This window comes from Pseudopodoces humilis, chromosome 6, assembly GCF_049639895.1.
Source record: "Pseudopodoces humilis isolate 2021_Gansu_Grassland_sample_001 chromosome 6, ASM4963989v1, whole genome shotgun sequence".
Lineage (NCBI taxonomy): Eukaryota > Metazoa > Chordata > Aves > Passeriformes > Paridae > Pseudopodoces > Pseudopodoces humilis.
Window position 1 is genome coordinate 1,755,503 of NC_142205.1, and position 19,608 is coordinate 1,775,110.

General features: G+C 52.8%; 2 protein-coding genes across 2 annotated transcripts in view; one reads left to right on the forward strand and one right to left on the reverse strand.

Moving 5' to 3' along the window:
* Positions 1-1,125, forward strand: part of ATP6V1B1 (ATPase H+ transporting V1 subunit B1) — a 29,837-nt gene extending 28,712 nt beyond the window's left edge. Inside the window, exons 13-14 of the mRNA XM_005532598.2 lie at positions 267-396; positions 471-1,125. Of these exons, the coding sequence (XP_005532655.1) occupies positions 267-396; positions 471-628 (288 nt within the window). The 3' untranslated portion in view covers positions 629-1,125. The remainder of the gene's footprint in view (positions 1-266; positions 397-470) is intronic.
* Positions 1,126-4,935: 3,810 nt separating this feature from the next.
* Positions 4,936-19,061, reverse strand: TEX261 (testis expressed 261). Its single transcript, XM_005532581.3, has 6 exons — positions 18,195-19,061; positions 15,591-15,670; positions 11,418-11,571; positions 10,653-10,720; positions 9,785-9,887; positions 4,936-6,817 (listed from the first exon to the last, which is right to left on the reverse strand). The coding sequence occupies exons 1-6, from the start codon at positions 18,262-18,264 to the stop codon at positions 6,702-6,704; spliced, it is 591 nt and encodes a 196-aa protein (XP_005532638.1). The 5' UTR covers positions 18,265-19,061; the 3' UTR covers positions 4,936-6,701.
* Positions 19,062-19,608: the final 547 nt, after the last annotated feature.

The following is a 19,608-nucleotide window of genomic DNA, read 5'->3' on the forward strand; positions in this document are numbered from 1 at the left end:
CAGGAGCCAGGGAATGGCTTCCACTGGGAAAGGGGAGATTGGGCTGGGATCTTGGCAAGGAATTCCTGCCTGGGCTGCGATTCCCAGATTTCCTGTGGATCCCTGGATCCCTGGGAATGCCCACGGCTGGGTTGGGATGGACTTGGATCCACCTGGGCTGGGTTGGATGGAGCTCGGAGCCACCTGTGCCGGTGGGAGGCGTTCCCGGCCGGGCCGTGGGATCCGTGGCCATCCCGATCCATGGCTGGAATCCCGGGATCCCGCAGTACGCCTGCTACGCCATCGGCAAGGACGTGCAGGCCATGAAGGCCGTGGTGGGCGAGGAGGCGCTGTCGGCCGACGACCTCCTGTACCTGGAGTTCCTGCACAAGTTCGAGAAGCATTTCATCTCCCAGGGTCAGCCCCCCGCCCCAAATCCGGGAATTCGGGATCGGGAAGAGCCGTTCCCGCATCCCGAAATCCTCCGGCAGGGCCCTACGAGAACCGGAGCATTTTCGAGTCGCTGGACATCGGCTGGCGGCTCCTGAGGATCTTCCCCAAGCAGCTCCTCAAGCGCATCCCGGAAAACGTCCTGGCCGAGTTCTACCCCCGCGAGGCCAAGGCGGCCGAGCAGGGCACGGCCCTGTGAGCCCCGATCCCGAAATTCCGGGAATTCCGGAATTCCTGAAATTCCCGAAATTCCCCATCCCTAAATTCCCATCCCCCTTCCCTAAAATCCCATCCCCCTTCCTTAAAATTCCATCCTCCTTCCTTGAAATCCCCCTTCCCTAAATTCCCTCTTCCCAAACTCCCCTTTCCTAAAATCCCATCCCCCTTCCCTAAAATTCCATCCTCCTTCCTTGAAATCCCCCTTCCCTGAAATCCCCACAAATCCCTAAAATCCCCCTTCCCCAAAACTCCCCTTTCCTAAAATTTCCCTTCCCTGAACTTTCCCTTTCCTGAAATTTCCCTTCCCTAAAATCCCCCCAACTCCCTGAATCCCCCCTTCCCTAAAATCTCCCATCCCTAAAATCCCATCCCCCTTTCCCAAAATTCCCTCTTCCCTAAAATCCCCCTTCCCTAAAATCCCATCCCCCTTCCCTAAAATTTCCCTTCCCTAAATTCCCTCTTCCCTAAATTCCCTTCCCTAAAATCCCCCTTCCCTAAAATTAGGGAAAATAATCCTTTTTTTGGGAATAAACCACCGTGGTCTCCAAATCCCTTCGTGCTCCGACGTTTCCTTCCGTGGCCACGGAATTCCCAGCCCTGGGAATCCCCGGGGCCCATCCCGAGCTCCCCCCAAATCCCAGAATTCCCAGAATGTTTTGGGGGGAAATCCCAGCCCATCCCATCCCGCTGTGGAAAATCCCAAATGTTCCTCTGTGGGTTTCCAGATCCCAATGGAATTCCATCCATCCCAATGGAATTCCGTCCATCCCAATGGAATTCCGTCCATCCCAAGGGAATTCCATCCATCCCAATGGAATTCCGTCCATCCCAATGGAATTGTGTCCATCCCAATGGAATTCCGTCCATCCCTAAACCACTCCATCCCAATGGAATTCCGTCCATCCCAATGGAATTGTGTCCATCCCAATGGAATTCCGTCTATCCCAAGGGAATTGTGTCCATCCCAATGGAATTCTCTACATCCCAATGGAATTCTCTACATCCCAATGGAATTCTCTACATCCCAATGGAATTCCGTCTATCCCAATGGAATTCCGTCCATCCCAATGGAATTGTGTCCATCCCAATGGAATTCCGTCTATCCCAATGGAATTCCGTCCATCCCAAGGGAATTCTCTACATCCCAAGGGAATTCCGTCCATCCCAATGGAATTGTGTCCATCCCAAGGGAATTCCATCCATCCCAAGGGAATTCCGTCCATCCCAATGGAATACTCTACATCCCAATGGAATTGTGTCCATCCCAATGGAATTCCGTCCATCCCAATGGAATTGTGTCCATCCCAATGGAATTCCGTCCATCCCAAAGGAATTGTGTCCATCCCAAGGGAATTCCGTCCATCCCAAGGGAATTCCGTCCATCCCAAAGAAATTCCATCCCAATGGAATTCCGTCCCAAGGCCATTCCATCCATCCCAAGGCTATTCCATCCATCCCAACAGAATTCCATCCTAATGGAACTCCGTCCATCCCAAGGGAATTCCATCCCAATGGAATTGTGTCCATCCCAAGGGAATTCTGTCCATCCCAAGGGAATTGTGTCCATCCCAATGGAATACTCTACATCCCAATGGAATTCCGTCCATCCCAATGGAATTGTGTCCATCCCAATGGAATTCTCTACATCCCAATGGAATTCCGTCCATCCCAATGGAATTCCGTCCATCCCAATGGAATTGTGTCCATCCCAATGGAATACTCTACATCCCAATGGAATTCCGTCCATCCCAATGGAATTGTGTCCATCCCAATGGAATTGTGTCCATCCCAATGGAATTGTGTCCATCCCAAGGGAATTCCATCCATCCCAAGGGAATTCCGTCCATCCCAAAGGAATTGTGTCCATCCCAAGGGAATTCCGTCCATCCCAATGGAATTCCGTCCATCCCAATGGAATTCCGTCCATCCCAAGGGAATTCCGTCCATCCCAAAGAAATTCCATCCCAATGGAATTCTCTACATCCCAATGGAATTCCGTCCATCCCAATGGAATTCCGTCCATCCCAATGGAATTGTGTCCATCCCAATGGAATACTCTTCATCCCAATGGAATTCCGTCCATCCCAATGGAATTGTGTCCATCCCAATGGAATTCCATCCATCCCAATGGAATTGTGTCCATCCCAATGGAATTCCATCCATCCCAATGGAATTGTGTCCATCCCAATGGAATTCCATCCATCCCAAAGGAATTCCACCCATCCCAATGGAATTCCATCCATCCCAAAGAAATTCCATCCCAATGGAATTCCGTCCCAAGGCCATTCCATCCATCCCAAGGCTATTCCATCCATCCCAACAGAATTCCATCCTAATGGAATTCCGTCCATCCCAATGGAATTCTCTACATCCCAATGGAATTGTGTCCATCCCAAGGGAATTCTGTCCATCCCAATGGAATTCCATCCATCCCAAAGGAATTCCGTCCATCCCAAAGGAATTGTGTCCATCCCAATGGAATTGTGTCCACCCCAAGGGAATTCTCTCCATCCCAAGGGAATTCCGTCCATCCCAATGGAATTCCACCCATCCCAATGGAATTCCATCCATCCCAATGGAATTGTGTCCATCCCAATGGAATTCCGTCCATCCCAAGGGAAGTCTCTCCATCCCAAGGGAATTCCGTCCACCCCAAGGGAATTCTCTCCATCCCAATGGAATTCCGTCCATCCCAATGGAATTCCGTCCATCCCAAGGGAATTCCGTCCATCCCAAGGGAATTCCGTCCATCCCAAGGGAATTCCGTCCATCCCAATGGAATTCCGTCCATCCCAATGGAATTGTGTCCATCCCAATGGAATTCCGTCCATCCCAAAGGAATTGTGTCCATCCCAATGGAATTCCGTCCATCCCAAGGGAATTCCGTCCATCCCAATGGAATTCCGTCCATCCCAAGGGAATTCCGTCCATCCCAAGGCCCCTCCCCCCCTTCCTCCCCCTTTTCCCCCCCTTTTTTCCCACCTTTCCCCCATTCCCGAAGAAATTCCAGAGAAATTTCAGGGGAATTCTGGAGGGATTCCAGAGGAATTCCAGAGGAATTTCAGGGAAATTCCAGGGAAATTCCAAACGAATTCCAGAGAAATTCCAGGAGGATTCCAGAGGAATCTCAGGGAATTCCAGAGAAATTCCAGGGGAATTCCGGAGGGATTCCAGATTCTTCCAGAGGGATTCCAGAGGAATTCCAGGGGATCCCAGCTCAGTGTCCCGGGGGCCGTGAGGGGGAGGCCGATCCAGGAAAATTTGGGATTGGGAGCTGGAATCCATCCCAGAGCGGCAGTGCCGGGCCCCGGATCTTCCACGGAAAACAATTCCATGGAAAACAATTCCCATTGGGAAGGGACAGGGATGGGACAGGAGCTGCTTCTCATTTCCCGGGATTTTCCACCCTGAATTCCCAGGATTTTACCTCATTTCCAGGGATTTTCCACCTTCTTTTCCCAGGATTTCCCACCCTCCTTTCCTGGGATTTCCCACCCTGAATTCCCAGGATTTTCCACCTTTTTTTTCCTCAGGATTTTCCAACCTCATTCCCAGAACTTCCTGCCCTTCTTTCCTGGGATTTTCCACCTTTTTTCCTCAGGATTTTCCTGTCTCATTCCCAGGATTTTCCACACAGAATTCCCAGGATTTTCCAACCTCATTCCCAGAATTTCCTGCCCTTCTTTCCTGGGATTTTCCACCTTTTTATCCCAGGTTTTTCCACTGTGAATTCCCAGGATTTTCCATCCTGAATTCCCAGGATTTTCCAGCCTCTTTTCCCAGGATTTCTCTCCCTCATTTCCTGGGATTTTCCACACAGAATTCCCAGGATTTTCCACCCTCTTTTCCCAGGATTTCCTGCCCTTCTTTCCTGGGATTTTCCACCTTTTTATCCCAGGTTTTTCCACTGTGAATTCCCAGGATTTCCCACCCTCCTTTCCCGCGGTTTCCCACCCTGAATTCCCAGGATTTTCCAGCCTCTTCTCCCAGGATTTTCCACCTTTTTTTTTTTTTTTCCCCAGGATTTTCCAGCCTCATTCCCAGAATTTCCCGCCCTCCTGGGAATCCCTGGAAAAAGCAGAATTCCATGGAATTCCGCACCGCTTTGACTCAGGAATCACCCAACCCCCCCCAATCCCGTAATTCCAAACGGATCCAGGCCTTCAACATTCCCAAAGATCCGCCGGCTTCTCTGGGAATTCCACCCTCAAAATTCCCCCCCCCCCCCCCCAAAAAAAAATTCGGGAATCTCTTCCCAAAATCCCACAGAACCTCCGACAGCTCCTCCTCTTCTACAACATCCAAATCAAATCCTTTATTTCCTTTGGATTTGGGATCACCCGGAATTATTCCCGGCATTCCAAAGCTCTTTTCCCGGGAATCCCAAATCCTCCGTTCCCCAGGAATTCCCTCGGATTTATCCCGGATTTTTTTTTTTTTTTTTTTCCCATTTTTCCTCCAGCTGGAATATTTAAGGCTGGGAGGGATTTTCCGGGATTTTCCCGAATTTCCCTGAATTCCTGTTCCTTTTCCCTGCGGATTTTCCAGGAGGAAAAGCGGGAAGGAGAGGCGGAATTCCCGCCCCAAAAAAAAAACCTGGAAAAGGGAAATTCCTGCTGGAAAAAGGAGCTGGAAATTTTCCCGGATTTTTTTTTTCCCAAATCTTGGAGTTTCTTCCCAGATTTTTCCAAATCCAGCTTTTTTTTTTTTTGGCTCCCCCTGTTACTTCCAGGGAAATTTCAGGGAATGGAAATTCCCACTTTTCCTGCCCTTTCCCGATCCAGGAAAATCGATGATCCCATGGGATGGGGGAGCTGGGATCGGAATTTGAGGATTTTTTTCCCCCAAAATCCCGGAATTCCAGCGGGAAAATTCCACCCAAATTCCACAATCCCAGCCCTGGACCCTTCCAGGGATCCGGAAAAATCCCAATCCCAAGAAAAACCCTCAAATCCTCAGGGAAAATCCGGGATTTTCCACCTTATCCGTGAATTTCTCGCCTTCCCGGAATTCTTGGGAACGGCTTTCCCAAATTTAGGGAGGTTTCATCCCGGATTTTCCCTTTCCTGGTGAAAAAGTTCCGGAATTCCACAATTTCCCTGGAATCTGCTCCAGCTCCAGGAAATTCTGATCCCATCCTTGATCCCGGGAAAAAATTGGGATTCAAAGGAATCAGGAATTCCTGAATTTCCTTGTTCTCGTCCTGGTCCATCCCATTCCCAAATCCAGGAATTTTCCAGCAAATCCAGAAAGGTGGGGAAAAAAAAAAAGCCGATCCAGAGGTCCCAAAGGAAAATTCCAACTTTTCCAACGGAATTTTTTTTCCCTAAAAAAAACAAAAAAAACAGCAGAGGTTTGGAATTCTCCCGGTTGGAATTCCGTGGGATTCGAGATCCTTTTCCCGAAATTCCTCTTGGAATTTTCTGTGGGAATTCAGGAAAATTCCTGGGGAGGAGAAAAAAAAAACGGGAATTTTAGGATGGAATTTTCAGCTCCCTTGGAAGATTTTCCGTTGGAAAAGGAGGAAGGAAAAATCCGGGAATTCTGGGAATTCCCTGGAAAACCGAGGAGATTCCCATGGAAATCCACCAACGCCTTCCCAAGGTTTTGCTGGAGGGGAAAAACGGGAATTTCCGGCATTTAAACCTCCCAAATCCCGAGATTTTGGGGTTTTTTTGGGATCATTCCAGGTCCTTTCCCTCTGGAAAAAACGGGATGAAGGGACAGCTCCGTAAAATCCTCCGGATTTCTCCCGATTTTTCCCGGTTTCTTTCCAATCCGCGACTCTGTCGGGAGCAGCTCCATAAAAAAAAAAACAAAAAAACCCCGGGAATCGGGAAAACTCCCAAAATTCCCGAAATTCCCAAAAAATTCCGAGGGCTCATCCCATCCCAACGTCAGCGGGGGTGGGGTGGGGGGAGGGGAAAAAAAAGCTGGAAAAGCTCCAAGCGTTCCAGGAGTCCGAATTCCCCGAGGAATTCCCGGCGGAGAGAGGCACAGTTTGGGATATCCCGGATGCGGATCCGTGGGAAATTCCCGAAAATTCCCGGATTTCAGTAGATTTTCTGCCGGCTGGGCAGGATGGCTTCCTTGATAAAGGAGAAAATCAGGAGAATCCCGGAGCGCTTCCCGCGTTTTCCCTTGGTGAAATAATTGGAGACGACGTCGTCTGCGGAAAACAGGGAATGGGAATTCCAGAGGGGCGGGAAGCAGGGAATGGATCCCACTGGGAAAGGGGAGATTGGGATCTTGGGAAGGAAATTCCTGGCTGGGTTGGAATTCCCGGATTTGTTGTGGATGATCCCTGAGGGAAGATCCGGCTGGGAATGCGGGATGGGATTTTTTTGGGGTGATCTGGGATCGCAAATTTTTTGGGAATTTCGGAGGTTTTGGGAACCCAAATCCCTGGGATTTTTCTGAGGGTTCAGAGATCCCAAAGATCCCAAGTTTCTGGGATTTTCCAAGGTTTCAGAGACCCCCAAAGATCCCAAATTTTTGGGATTCTCTGAGCCCTTGGAATCTCCCAAGGATCCCAAATTTCTGGGAATCTTCTGAGAGCTCCAGGGACCTCCAGGAATCCCAAATTTCTGGGAATTTTGGAGGTTTGGGAACCCAAATCCCTGGGATTTTTCTGAGGGTTCAGAGACCCCCAAAGATCCCAAATTTCTGGGATTTTCTGAGCCCTTGGAATCTCCCAAGGATCCCAAATTTCTGGGATTCTCCAAAGGCTCGGAGACCCCAAAGATCCCAAATTCCCAACACATTCCACACCCAAAAAACCCCAAATTTCCGGGACATTCCAGAACCAGACGAGCTTTAAATCCTTTCCCGCTCCCAATCCCATTCCCAATCCCATTCCTGATCTGATCCCATTCCCGATCCTGATCCCATTCCCATTCCCAATCCCATTCCCGATCCTGATCCCATTCCCATTCCCAATCCCATTCCCGATCCTGATCCCATTCCCATTCCCGTTCCCAATATTCCTGTTCCTGATCCCATTCCCGTTCCCAATCCCATTCCCAATCCCATTCCTGATATTCCCATTCCTGATTCCATTCCCGCTCCCGTTCCTGTTCCCGTTCCCATTCCCAATCCCATTCCCGTTCCCATTCCCATTCTCAATATTCCCAATCCCATTCCCATTCCCATTCCCATTCCCGATATTCCCAATCCCATTCCTGATCCCATTCCTGCTCCCGTCCCTATTTCCCTTCCCGATATTCCCAATCCTGATCCCATTCCCATTCCCCATCCCATTCTTGATATTCCCAATCCCATTCCTGATCCCATTCCCAATCCTGATCCCATTCCCGATATTCCCAATCCCATTCCTGATCCCATTCCCGATCCTGATCCCATTCCCGATGTTCCCAATCCCATTCCTGATCCCATTCCCGATCCCATTCCTGATCCTGATCCCATTCCCAATCCCATTCCCATTCCCATTCCCAATATTCCTATCCCTGATCCCATTCCCATTCCCGATATTCCCAATCCCATTCCTGATCCCATTCCCGATCCTGATCCCATTCCCGATGTTCCCTATCCCATTCCCAATCCCATTCCCATTCCCATTCCCAATATTCCTATCCCTGATCCCATTCCCATTCCCGATGTTCCCAATCCCATTCCTGATCCCATTCCCGATCCTGATCCCATTCCCGATGTTCCCAATCCCATTCCTGATCCCATTCCCGATCCCATTCCTGATCCTGATCCCATTCCCAATCCCATTCCCATTCCCATTCCCAATATTCCTATTCCTGATCCCATTCCCATTCCCAATATTCCCAATCCCATTCCCAATCCCATTCCTGATCCCATTCCTGCTCCCGTCCCCATTCCCATTCCCAATATTCCCATTCCCATTCCCGTTCCCATTCCTGCTATTCCCAACATTCCCGCCATTCCCGTTCCTGCTCCCCATTCCCAATCCCGTTCCCGCACACATTCCCGATCCCATTCCTGCTCCCATTCCCATAACCAATATTCCCACTCCCGCTATTCCCGACATTCACGCCATTCCCGTTCCCGTTCCCATTCCCATACCCGATATTCCTGTTCCCGCTCCCGTTCCCATTCCCAATCCCATTCCCGTTCCCGATATTCTCGATCCCCTTCCCGATCCCATTCCTGCTCCCATTCCCAATCCCATTCCCATTCCTGTTCCCATTCCCAATATTCCCGTTATTCCCGCTCCCATTCCCAATATTCCCATTCCCATTCCCGTTATTCCTGCCATTCCCGTTCCCGTTCCCATTCCCAATCCCATTCTCATTCCTGATATTCCCTCTCCCATTCCCACTCCTGTTCCCATTCCCAATACTCCCGTTATTCCCGCTCCCATTCCCAATATTCCCATTCCCATTCCTGCCATTCCCGTTATTCCCGCCATTCCTGTTCCCATTCCCATTCCCGATCCCATTCCTGCTCCCATTCCCATACCCAATATTCCCATTTTCACTATTCCCATTCCCATTCCCACTATTCCCGACATTCCCACCATTCCCATTCCCGTTCCCGTTCCCATTCCCATTCCCACCATTCCCGCTCCCGTTCCCGTTCCCATTCCCACACCCGATATTCCTGCTCCCGTTCCCATTCCCAATCCCATTCCCGTTCCTGATATTCCTGATCCCATTCCCGATCCCATTCCCACTCCTGTTCCTGTTCCCATTCCCAATACTCCCGTTATTCCCGCTCCCATTCCTAATATTCCCATTCCCGCCATTCCCGTTATTCCCGACATTCCGCTTCCTGCTTCCGTTCCCACTCCCATTCCCGATATTCCTGATCCCATTCCCGATCCCATCCCCACTCCCATTCCCATTCCTGATATTCCCATTCCCAATATTCCCGATATTCCCGCCGTTATTCCCGATATTCCCGCCGTTATTCCCGATATTCCCGCCGTTATTCCCGATATTCTCGCCGTTATTCCCGCCGTTATTCCTGATATTCCCGCCGTTATTCCCGCCGTTATTCCCGATATTCCCGCCGTTATTCCCGCCGTTATTCCCGCCGTTATTCCCGATATTCCCGCCGTTATTCCCGATATTCCCGCCGTTATTCCCGCCGTTATTCCCGATATTCCCGCCGTTATTCCCGTTGTTTTTCCGGCGGCGGTTCCCACCTCCGGGCTGCACGGTGGAGGGCAGGACGTTCTCCCCGGCCGACAGCGACACGAAGAAGGCGAAAGGAATCAGCCACAGGCAGAAGGTGAAATACGCCAGAACCTGCGGAATTCCCAACAATTCCAGACGGAATTCCCAAAAAAATCCAGACAGAATTCCCCCAAAAAATCCAACCGGAATTCCCCAACAAAATCCAACCAGAATTCCCAAAAAAATCCAGCCAGAATTCCCAAAAAATTCCAGCCAGAATTCCCAAAAAAATCCAGCCAGAATTCCCAAAGAAATCCAGCCAGAATTCCCAACAATTCCAGCCGGAATTCCCAAAAAAATACAACTGCAATTCCCAAAAAATTCTGGCCAGAATTCCCAAAAAAATCCAGCCAGAATTCCCAACAATTCCAGCCAGAATTCCCCCAAAAAATCCAACTGGAATTCCCAAAAAATTCAATCCGGAATTCCCAAAAAAATTCCAGCCAGAATTCCCAACAATTCCAGCCGGAATTCCCCAAAAAATTCCAGCCGGAAAATTTAAATTCCATGAAATCTCCCCACAAATTTCATGGGAAAAACGGGATTTTCCTCCATTTTTACGGAATGGGGATTTTCCCCATGGAATTCCAGAAAAGTCAGGAATGGGAATTCCCAACGGGAAAAACCCGGAATTTGAACCACGCGAATTCCCGCTTTTCCGAATTTTTTTAGGGATAAACTGCGATGAATTTTCCACGTTCCCGAAATTTCTCGGGGAAAACCCCAAACCTGCGACTTCCCAGGAATTTTAAAAAACTCAGGAAAATCCCTAAAATTCGGGATTTTCCAGTTTTTCCCGGGAAAATCCCAGGATTTTGCTTCCCGACGGGATCTCACCTCGGAGAAGAGATAAAATTCCTCGGCAAAATATTGGAATGCCAGGTAGTGATTGACCACGACCAGCACTGCCGGGAAAAACAGGGAAAAACAGCGGGATCAGCACATTCCAGAGGGAAATTCCCAAATTTTGGAGCCCTCCCCCCATTCCCAAAGCCTGGAATTTGGGGGTTTTTCATTTCTTGGATTTTTTTTTTTTTTTTCCAGAGGGTTTGGGAAAATCCTGGATTTTTGGGGGGTTTTCGGAGGGTTTGGGAATCCCCAGGAATCCCGAATTTCTGGATTCTCTGAGCTTTGGGAAGCCCCAAAATCCCGAATTTCCGGGACACTCAGGAACCCCCAATTCCTTGGAATTCCCGAAATTTTTGGGGTGCCCAAGGATCCCAAATTCCTGGAATTTTCCGAGCCTCTGGGGACCCTCAGGAATCCCAAATTTCTGGGATGTTCCGACCCATTGGAGAACCCCAAAGATCCCAAATTTCTGGGACACTCAGGAACCCCCAACCCCTGGAATTCTCCGGACCTTTTGGGGTATCCAAGGATCCCGAATTTCTGGAATTCTCTGAGCCTTTGGGAAATCCCAAAATCCCAAATTTCCAGGACACCCAGGAACCCCCAACCCCCGGACCGGGCATCCAATGATCCCAAATTTCTGGGCCACTCCGAGCCCTTGGGAATCTCCAGGGAATCCCAAATTTCTGGGGCCATTCCGAGCCCTTCCCTGATCCCAAAAATCCCCCAAAATCCCCGGCTGGGATCCCTGACCGCAGGACAGGATGAAGTTGGAGGAAGTGAGGACGATGAAGGGAAAAGTCCGGAGCAATCCGAAGTAGACGAGGTTGGTGAAGAGCCCCATTCCCACCAGGAACGCCGGGAATCGCTCGAACAGGTACAGCCCCACCAGCACCGCCGAGGAAAACTGGGAATATCCACGGGAACAAAAAAAAAAAAAAAAAAATCCGGGATGGAATTCCAAGAGAAACTTCACCCTGGGTCAGACGGAATCGACGATTCCCGCCGGGGTTCGGCCGGGAATTTGAGGATTCCCAAAGGGATGGGAGGGGGGGAGGGGAAGAGGGCGGAATTCCCGGGAATTTCCTGGTTGGGATTCGCGGTTGGGAATTTCAAGGTTGGGAATTTCCCGGTTGGGATTTCCTGGTTTGGGTTTTCCCTGGTTGGGATTTGCGGTTGGGAATTTCATGGTTGGGAATTTCGCGGTTTGGGATTTCCCGGTTGGGAATTTCGCGGTTTGGGATTTCCCAGTTGGGAATTTCACGGTTGGGAATTCCCGGTTTGGGATTCGCAGTTGGGAATTTCCAGTTGGGATTTCCCGGTTTGGGATTCGCAGTTGGGAATTTCCAGTTGGGATTTCCCGGTTGGGAATTTCCAGTTGGGATTTCCCGGTTGGAATTCCCAGTTTGGGAATTCCCGGTTGGGAATTTCACGGTTGGGATTTCCCGGTTGGGAATTTCCAGTTGGGAATTTCGCGTTTGGGAATTTCCAGTTGGGATTTCCCGGTTGGGATTTCCCGGTTGGGAATTTCCAGTTGGGATTTCCTGGTTTGGGATTCGCAGTTGGGAATTTCCGGTTGGGAATTTCCGGTTGGGAATTTCCAGTTGGGATTTTCCTGTTGGGATTCGCAGTTGGGAATTTCTGGTCGGGATTTCCCGGTTGGGAATTTCCTGTTGGGAATTTCCGGTTCGGATTTCCTGGTTGGGAATTTCACGGTTGGGAATTTCCCGGTTGGAATTCCTGGTTGGGAATCTATGGTTGGGATTCGCAGTTGGGAATTTCCTGGTTGGGAATTTTGCGGTTGGGAATTTCCCGGTTGGGAATTTCCAGTTGGGAATTTCCAGTTGGGAATTTCCCGGTTGGGATTTCCTGGTTTGGGTTTTCCCTGGTTGGGATTTGCGGTTGGGAATTTCATGGTTGGGAATTTCGCGGTTTGGGATTTCCCAGTTGGGAATTTCACGGTTGGGAATTCCCGGTTTGGGATTCACAGATGGGAATTTATGGTTGGGATTTCCCGGTTGGGAATTTCCCGGTTGGAATTCCCCGGTTGGGAATTTCCAGTTGGGATTTCCCGGTTTGGGATTCGCAGTTGGGAATTTCCAGTTGGGATTTCCCGGTTGGGAATTTCCTGGTTGGGAATTTCCAGTTGGGATTTCCCGGTTGGGATTTCCCGGTTGGGAATTTCCAGTTGGGAATTTCCAGTTCGGATTTCCTGGTTGGGAATTTCACGGTTGGGATTTCCCAGTTGGGAATTTCCAGTTGGGATACGCAGTTGGGATTTCCCAGTTTGGGATTTCCCGGTTGAGAATTTCCAGTTGGGAATTTTGCGTTTGGGAATTTCCAGTTGGGATTTCCCGGTTGGAATTCCCAGTTTGGGAATTCCCGGTTGGGAATTTCACGGTTGGGATTTCCCAGTTGGGAATTTCCAGTTGGGATTCGCAGTTGGGATTTCCCAGTTTGGGATTCGCAGTTGGGAATTTCCATTTGGGAATTCTCGGTTGGGAATTTCGCGGTTTGGGATTTCCCAGTTGGGAATTTCACAGTTGGGAATTTCCAGTTGGGATTTCCCGGTTGAGAATTTCCAGTTGGGAATTTCACGTTTGGGAATTTCCAGTTGGAATTTCCCGGTTGGGAATTTCCTGGTTGGGAATTTCCAGTTGGGAATTTCCAGTTCGGATTTCCTGGTTGGGAATTTCACGGTTGGGATTTCCCAGTTGGGAATTTCCAGTTGGGATACGCAGTTGGGAATTTCCCGGTTGGGAATTTCGCGGTTGGGAATTTCCAGCTGGGATTTTCCTGTTGGGATTCGCAGTTGGGAATTTCCATTTGGGATTTCCCGGTTGGGAATTTCCAGTTGGGAATTTCCCAGTTGGGAATTTCCTAGTTGGGATTCGCAGTTGGGATTTCCCGGTTGGGAATTTCCAGTTGGGATTTCCCGGTTGGGAATTTCACAGTTGGGATTTTCCTGTTGGGATTCGCAGTTGGGAATTTCCGGTTGGGATTTCCCGGTTGGAATTCCTGGTTGGGAATTTATGGTTGGGATTCGCAGTTGGGAATTTCCTGGTTGGGAATTTCTGGTTGGAATTTCCTGGTTGGGATTTCCCGGTTGGGAATCTATGGTTGGGATTCGCAGTTGGGAATTTCCTGGTTGGGAATTTTGCGGTTGGGAATTTCCCGGTTGGGAATTTCCAGTTGGGAATTTCCAGTTGGGAATTTCCCGGTTGGGATTTCCTGGTTTGGGTTTTCCCTGGTTGGGATTTGCGGTTGGGAATTTCATGGTTGGGAATTTCGCGGTTTGGGATTTCCCAGTTGGGAATTTCACGGTTGGGAATTCCCGGTTTGGGATTCACAGATGGGAATTTATGGTTGGGAATTTCCGGTTGGGAATTTCCCGGTTGGGATTCCCCGGTTGGGAATTTCCAGTTGGGATTTCCCGGTTTGGGATTCGCAGTTGGGAATTTCCAGTTGGGATTTCCCGGTTGGGATTTCCCGGTTGGGAATTTCCAGTTGGGAATTTCCAGTTCGGATTTCCTGGTTGGGAATTTCACGGTTGGGATTTCCCAGTTGGGAATTTCCAGTTGGGATACGCAGTTGGGATTTCCCAGTTTGGGATTTCCCGGTTGAGAATTTCCAGTTGGGAATTTTGCGTTTGGGAATTTCCAGTTGGGATTTCCCGGTTGGAATTCCCAGTTTGGGAATTCCCGGTTGGGAATTTCACGGTTGGGATTTCCCAGTTGGGAATTTCCAGTTGGGATTCGCAGTTGGGATTTCCCAGTTTGGGATTCGCAGTTGGGAATTTCCATTTGGGAATTCTCGGTTGGGAATTTCGCGGTTTGGGATTTCCCAGTTGGGAATTTCACAGTTGGGAATTTCCAGTTGGGATTTCCCGGTTGAGAATTTCCAGTTGGGAATTTCACGTTTGGGAATTTCCAGTTGGAATTTCCCGGTTGGGAATTTCCTGGTTGGGAATTTCCAGTTGGGAATTTCCAGTTCGGATTTCCTGGTTGGGAATTTCACGGTTGGGATTTCCCAGTTGGGAATTTCCTGTTGGGATTCGCAGTTGGGAATTTCGCGGTTGGGAATTTCCCGGTTGGGAATTTCCAGCTGGGATTTTCCTGTTGGGATTCGCAGTTGGGAATTTCCATTTGGGATTTCCCGGTTGGGAATTTCCAGTTGGGAATTTCCCAGTTGGGAATTTCCTAGTTGGGATTCGCAGTTGGGATTTCCCGGTTGGGAATTTCTGGGAATTTCGCGGTTGGGATTTTCCTGTTGGGATTCGCAGTTGGGAATTTCTGGTTGGGATTTCCCGGTTGGAATTCCTGGTTGGGAATTTATGGTTGGGATTCGCAGTTGGGAATTTCCTGGTTGGGAATTTCTGGTTGGAATTTCCTGGTTGGGATTTCCCGGTTGGGAATTTATGGTTGGGATTCGCAGTTGGGAATTTCACGGTTGGGATTTCCCGGTTGGGAATTTCCAGTTGGGAATTTCGCGGTTGGGAATTTCCTGTTGGGATTCGCAGTTGGGAATTTCTGGTTGGGAATTTCACGGTTGGGAATTTCCAGTTGGGAATTTCCTGTTGGGATTCGCAGTTGGGAATTTCTGGTCGGGATTTCCCGGTTGGGAATTTCCAGTTGGGAATTTCCCAGTTGGGAATTTCCCGGTTGTGAATTTCCAGTTGGGAATTTCCCGGTTGGGAATTTCCAGTTGGGAATTTCCCGGTTGGGAATTTCCCGGTTGTGAATTTCCAGTTGGGAATTTCCCGGTTGGGAATTTCCAGTTGGGAATTTCGCGGTTGGGAATTTCGCGGTTGGGATTTTCCTGTTGGGATTCGCAGTTGGGAATTTCCGGTTGGGAATTTCCGGTTGGGATTTCCCGGTTGGGAATTTTACAGTTGGAATTCCCGGTGGGAATTCCCGGGACGCTCACCCAGATCATGTACTTGATGATCCTCTTGGTGAGCACGGTGAACTCCTCGATCAGCTCCGCCAGGTAATACAGCCCGGCCGCTGCGGGTGGTGACGTCATCAGTGACGCCATCGGTGACATCATCGATGACGTCATCAACGGCGCCCCCCTCAGGTGTCACAGCCCCCAAGGTGGGATTTAGGGAAAAGCGGGAATTGCGGGATTTGGGGATGGGGAAGCGCTCAGGGAGGGTCAGGGGGGGTTTGGGGGACGCGGGGTTGGGGACATCGCGGGGGGGCTGGGGGACACCAAACCCGGGGGACATCAGGGGTGTTGGGGACACCTGGGGACACCAAATCTTGGGGACATCAGGGGGGGTTGGGGACACCTGGGGACACCAAATCCTGGGGACATCAGGGGGAGTTGGGGACACCTGGGGACACCAAATCCTGGGGACATCAGGGGGAGTTGGGGACACCTGGGGACACCAAATCCTGGGGACATCAGGGGGAGTTGGGGACACCTGGGGACACCAAATCCTGGGGACATCAGGGGGGTTGGGGACACCTGGGGACACCAAATCCTGGGGACATCAGGGGGGTTGGGGACACCTGGGGACACCAAATCTTGGGGACATCAGGGGGAGTTGGGGACACCAAATCTTGGGGACATCAGGGGGAGTTGGGGACACCTGGGGACACCAAATCCTGGGAATATTCTGGGACCCCAAGCCCTGGGACATTCAGGGGGCTTTTGGGACATTTGCGGACACCAAATCTTGGGGACATTCAGGGGGTTTGGGGACAGCCAGAGACCCCAAATCCTGGGGATATTCGGGGACCCCAAGTCCTGGGACATTCCGGGGAGTTGGGAACACCTGGGGACACCAAATCCTGTCAACATCCTGAGAGTCTGGGGACACCTGGGGACACCAAATCTTGGGGACATCAGGGGGGGTTTGGGGACACCAAATCTTGGGGACATCAGGGAGGTTTCGGGACACCCAAGGACCCCAAATCCCAGGGATATTCAGGGGGTTTGGGGACACCTGGGGACACCAAATCCTGGGGACATCAGGGGGGTGGGGAAACCTGGGGACACCAAATCCTGGGGACATCAGGGGGGTTGGGGACACCAAATCCTGGGGACATCAGGGGGGTTGGGGACACCTGGGGACACCAAATCCTGGGGACATCAGGGGGGTTGGGGACACCTGGGGACACCAAATCCTGGGGACATCAGGGGGGTCTGGGGACACCTGGGGACACCTGGGGACACCAAATCCTGGGGACATCAGGGGGGTCTGGGGACACCTGGGGACACCAAATCCTGGGGACATCAGGGGGGTCTGGGGACACCAAATCCTGGGGACATCAGGGGGAGTTGGGGACACCAAATCTTGGGGACATCAGGGAGGTTTCGGGACACCCAAGGACCCCAAATCCCAGGGATATTCAGGGGGTTTGGGGACACCTGGGGACACCAAATCCCTGGGACAGTCGGGGACCTCCAATGCTGGGGACACCCTGGAGGCTCAGAGACACCCGGGGACCCCAAATCCTGGGACAATCTGAGGACTTGAAGACACCCAGGGATCCCCCCCAATTTTGGGACCCCCACAGACCCCAAACCCTGGGGACACTCTGAGAGCTTGGGGACATCCGGGGACCCCAAACCTTGGGGACATTTTGAGCTTTTGGGGACACCCAGGGACCCCAAACTTGGGGACATTTTGAGGGCTCGGGGACACCCAGGGACCCCCCCCCCAATCCTGGGACATTCTGGGGGTTTGGGGACACGCGGGGACCCCAAACTTTGTGGACACTTGGGGGGCTTGGGAACACTCTGAGCCCTCAGGGACACCCAGAAACCCCAAATCTCTGGGGACACCCCCAGACCCCAAACCCCTGGAGCAATTTAAGAGCTTGGGGACACCCAGGGACCCCAAACCTTGGGGACACTCTGAGGGCTCAGGGACACCCGGGGACCCCCCCCCAAATCCTGGGGACACCCACAGACCCCACATCCCAAGGACACTTTGAGAGCTTGGGGACACCCGGGGACCCCAAACCCTGGCGACACTCTGAGCCTTTGGGGACACCCAGAAACCCCAAATCTCTGGGGACACCCCCAGACCCCAAACCCTGGGGACACCCCCAGACCCCAAACCCCTGGGACAATTTAAGAGCTTGGGGACACCCAGGGACCCCAAACTTTGGGGACATTCTTGGGGTTTGGGGACACCCGGGGACCCCAAACCCTGGGGACACTCTGAGCCTTTGGGGACACCCAGAAACCCCAAATCCCTGGGGACACCCCCAGACCCCAAACCCCTGGAGCAATTTAAGAGCTTGGGGACACCCGGGGACCCCAAACCCTGGGACATTCTGGGGGTTCAGGGACACCCGGGGACCCCAAATCCCCGGGACAATTTAAGAGCTTGGGGACACCCGGGGACCCCAAACTTGGGGACACTCTGGGGGTTTGGGGACACCCGGGGACCCCAAACTTGGGGACACTCTGGGGGTTTGGGGACACCCGGGGACCCCCCCAACCCTGGGACCCGCGGGGCCCCCTCCCCCCCCCCCCCCCGCTCTGTCGCGACACGTCGGGCCGGGCTCTCACCGATGGCCAGGGTGACAAAGGCCACCTGCAGCAGCAGCGACAGCCAGCTCAGCGCGTACATGAACCACATGGCGGGGCCGCTACCGGAGCGCTCCCGGTACCGCGAACGGAGCGCTCCCGGTACCGCGAACGGAGCGCTCCGGGGCTGATCCCGGGGCACTCCCGGTACCGCTACCGGACCGCTCCGGGGTTGATCCCGGGGCACTCCCGGTACCGCTACCGGACCGCTCCGGGGCTGATCCCGGGGCACTCCCGGTACCGCTACCGGATCGCTCCGGGGTTGATCCCGGGGCACTCCCGGTACCGCTACCGGATCGCTCCGGGGCCGATCCCGGGACCGATCTCGGGGCTACTCCCGTGCTGGTCCTGGGTCACTCTCGGGTCACTTCCAGTGCCGCTCCGGTGCCGCTCCCGGTGCCGCTCCCGGTACCGCTCCCGGGTCACTCCCGGTGCCGCTCCCGGTGCCGCTCCCGGGTCACTCCCGGTGCCGCTCCCGGTGCCGCTCCTGGGTCACTCCCGGTGCCGCTCCCGGGTCACTCCCGGTGCCGCTCCTGGGTCACTCCCGGTGCCGCTCCCGGTACCGCTCCTGGGTCACTCCCGGTGCTGATCCCAGTGCTGCTCCGGTGCCGGTCCTGGGTCACTCCCCGGTCGCTCCCGCTCCCGGTGCTGCTCTGGGGCTGGTCCTGGGTCACTCCCGGTGCTGCTCGCGGCGCCGCTCCCGAGTCTCTTCCGCTTTCTCCTGGGCCCGCTCCCAGTGCCTCTCCCGCTCCCGGCCTCTCCCGGCCTCTCCCGGGTCTGTCCCGGGTCTGTCCCGGGTCTCTCCCGGTCCCTCCCGGGTCGCTCCCGGTGCCGCTCCGGGCCCGGCGCCGGAACCAGCGAGACGCGGGAAGGAGCGGTGCCCGCCCGCCACAGCGCCCCCTGCCGGCGGGGAGGACCGGACACAGCTCAGGCGGTGCCCGCCCGCCACAGCGCCCCCTGCCGGCGGGGAGGACCGGACACAGCTCAGGGGGACCCCAAAAGCGAGGGGGGACCCCAAAACTCTACAGGGACCCCAAAAGTGTGTGAGGAACCCAAAAATGTGCGGGGACCCCAAAAGCCCGGGGGGACCCCAAAAGCGAGGGGGGACCCCAAAATCCCGGGAGCTCCTGAACCCCCCCTGTGGGACAGAGGGGACAAAGGAGGGGGGGGGATAAAAATGGTGGGGACAAAAAAGGGGGGGACAAAGTGCCAGGCGCATCGCACGTGTGGCACCGGTGACTCAGGGGGCTCAGTGACCCACAAGTGACCCACAGGTGACCGAGGAGTGACCCACAGGTGACCGAGGAGTGACCGAGGAGTGACCCACAGGTGACCCAGAGGTGACCCACAGGTGACCCACAGGTGACCGAGGAGTGACCGAGGAGTGACCCACAGG

What these genes read in the sequence shown, in the direction of transcription:
- TEX261 (XM_005532581.3), bottom strand. Translation starts at nt 18,264, where the DNA reads ATGTGGTTCATGTACGCGCTGAGCTGGCTGTCGCTGCTGCTGCAGGTG. An exon ending in CAACTTCATCCTGTCCTGCG is followed by an intron (nt 10,721 to 11,417) that starts GTCAGGGATCCC and finishes TTTTCCCGGCAG; the next exon opens with TGCTGGTCGTGGTCAATCAC. An exon ending in CTCCACCGTGCAGCCCGGAG is followed by an intron (nt 6,818 to 9,784) that starts GTGGGAACCGCC and finishes TGTTTTCCGCAG; the next exon opens with ACGACGTCGTCTCCAATTAT.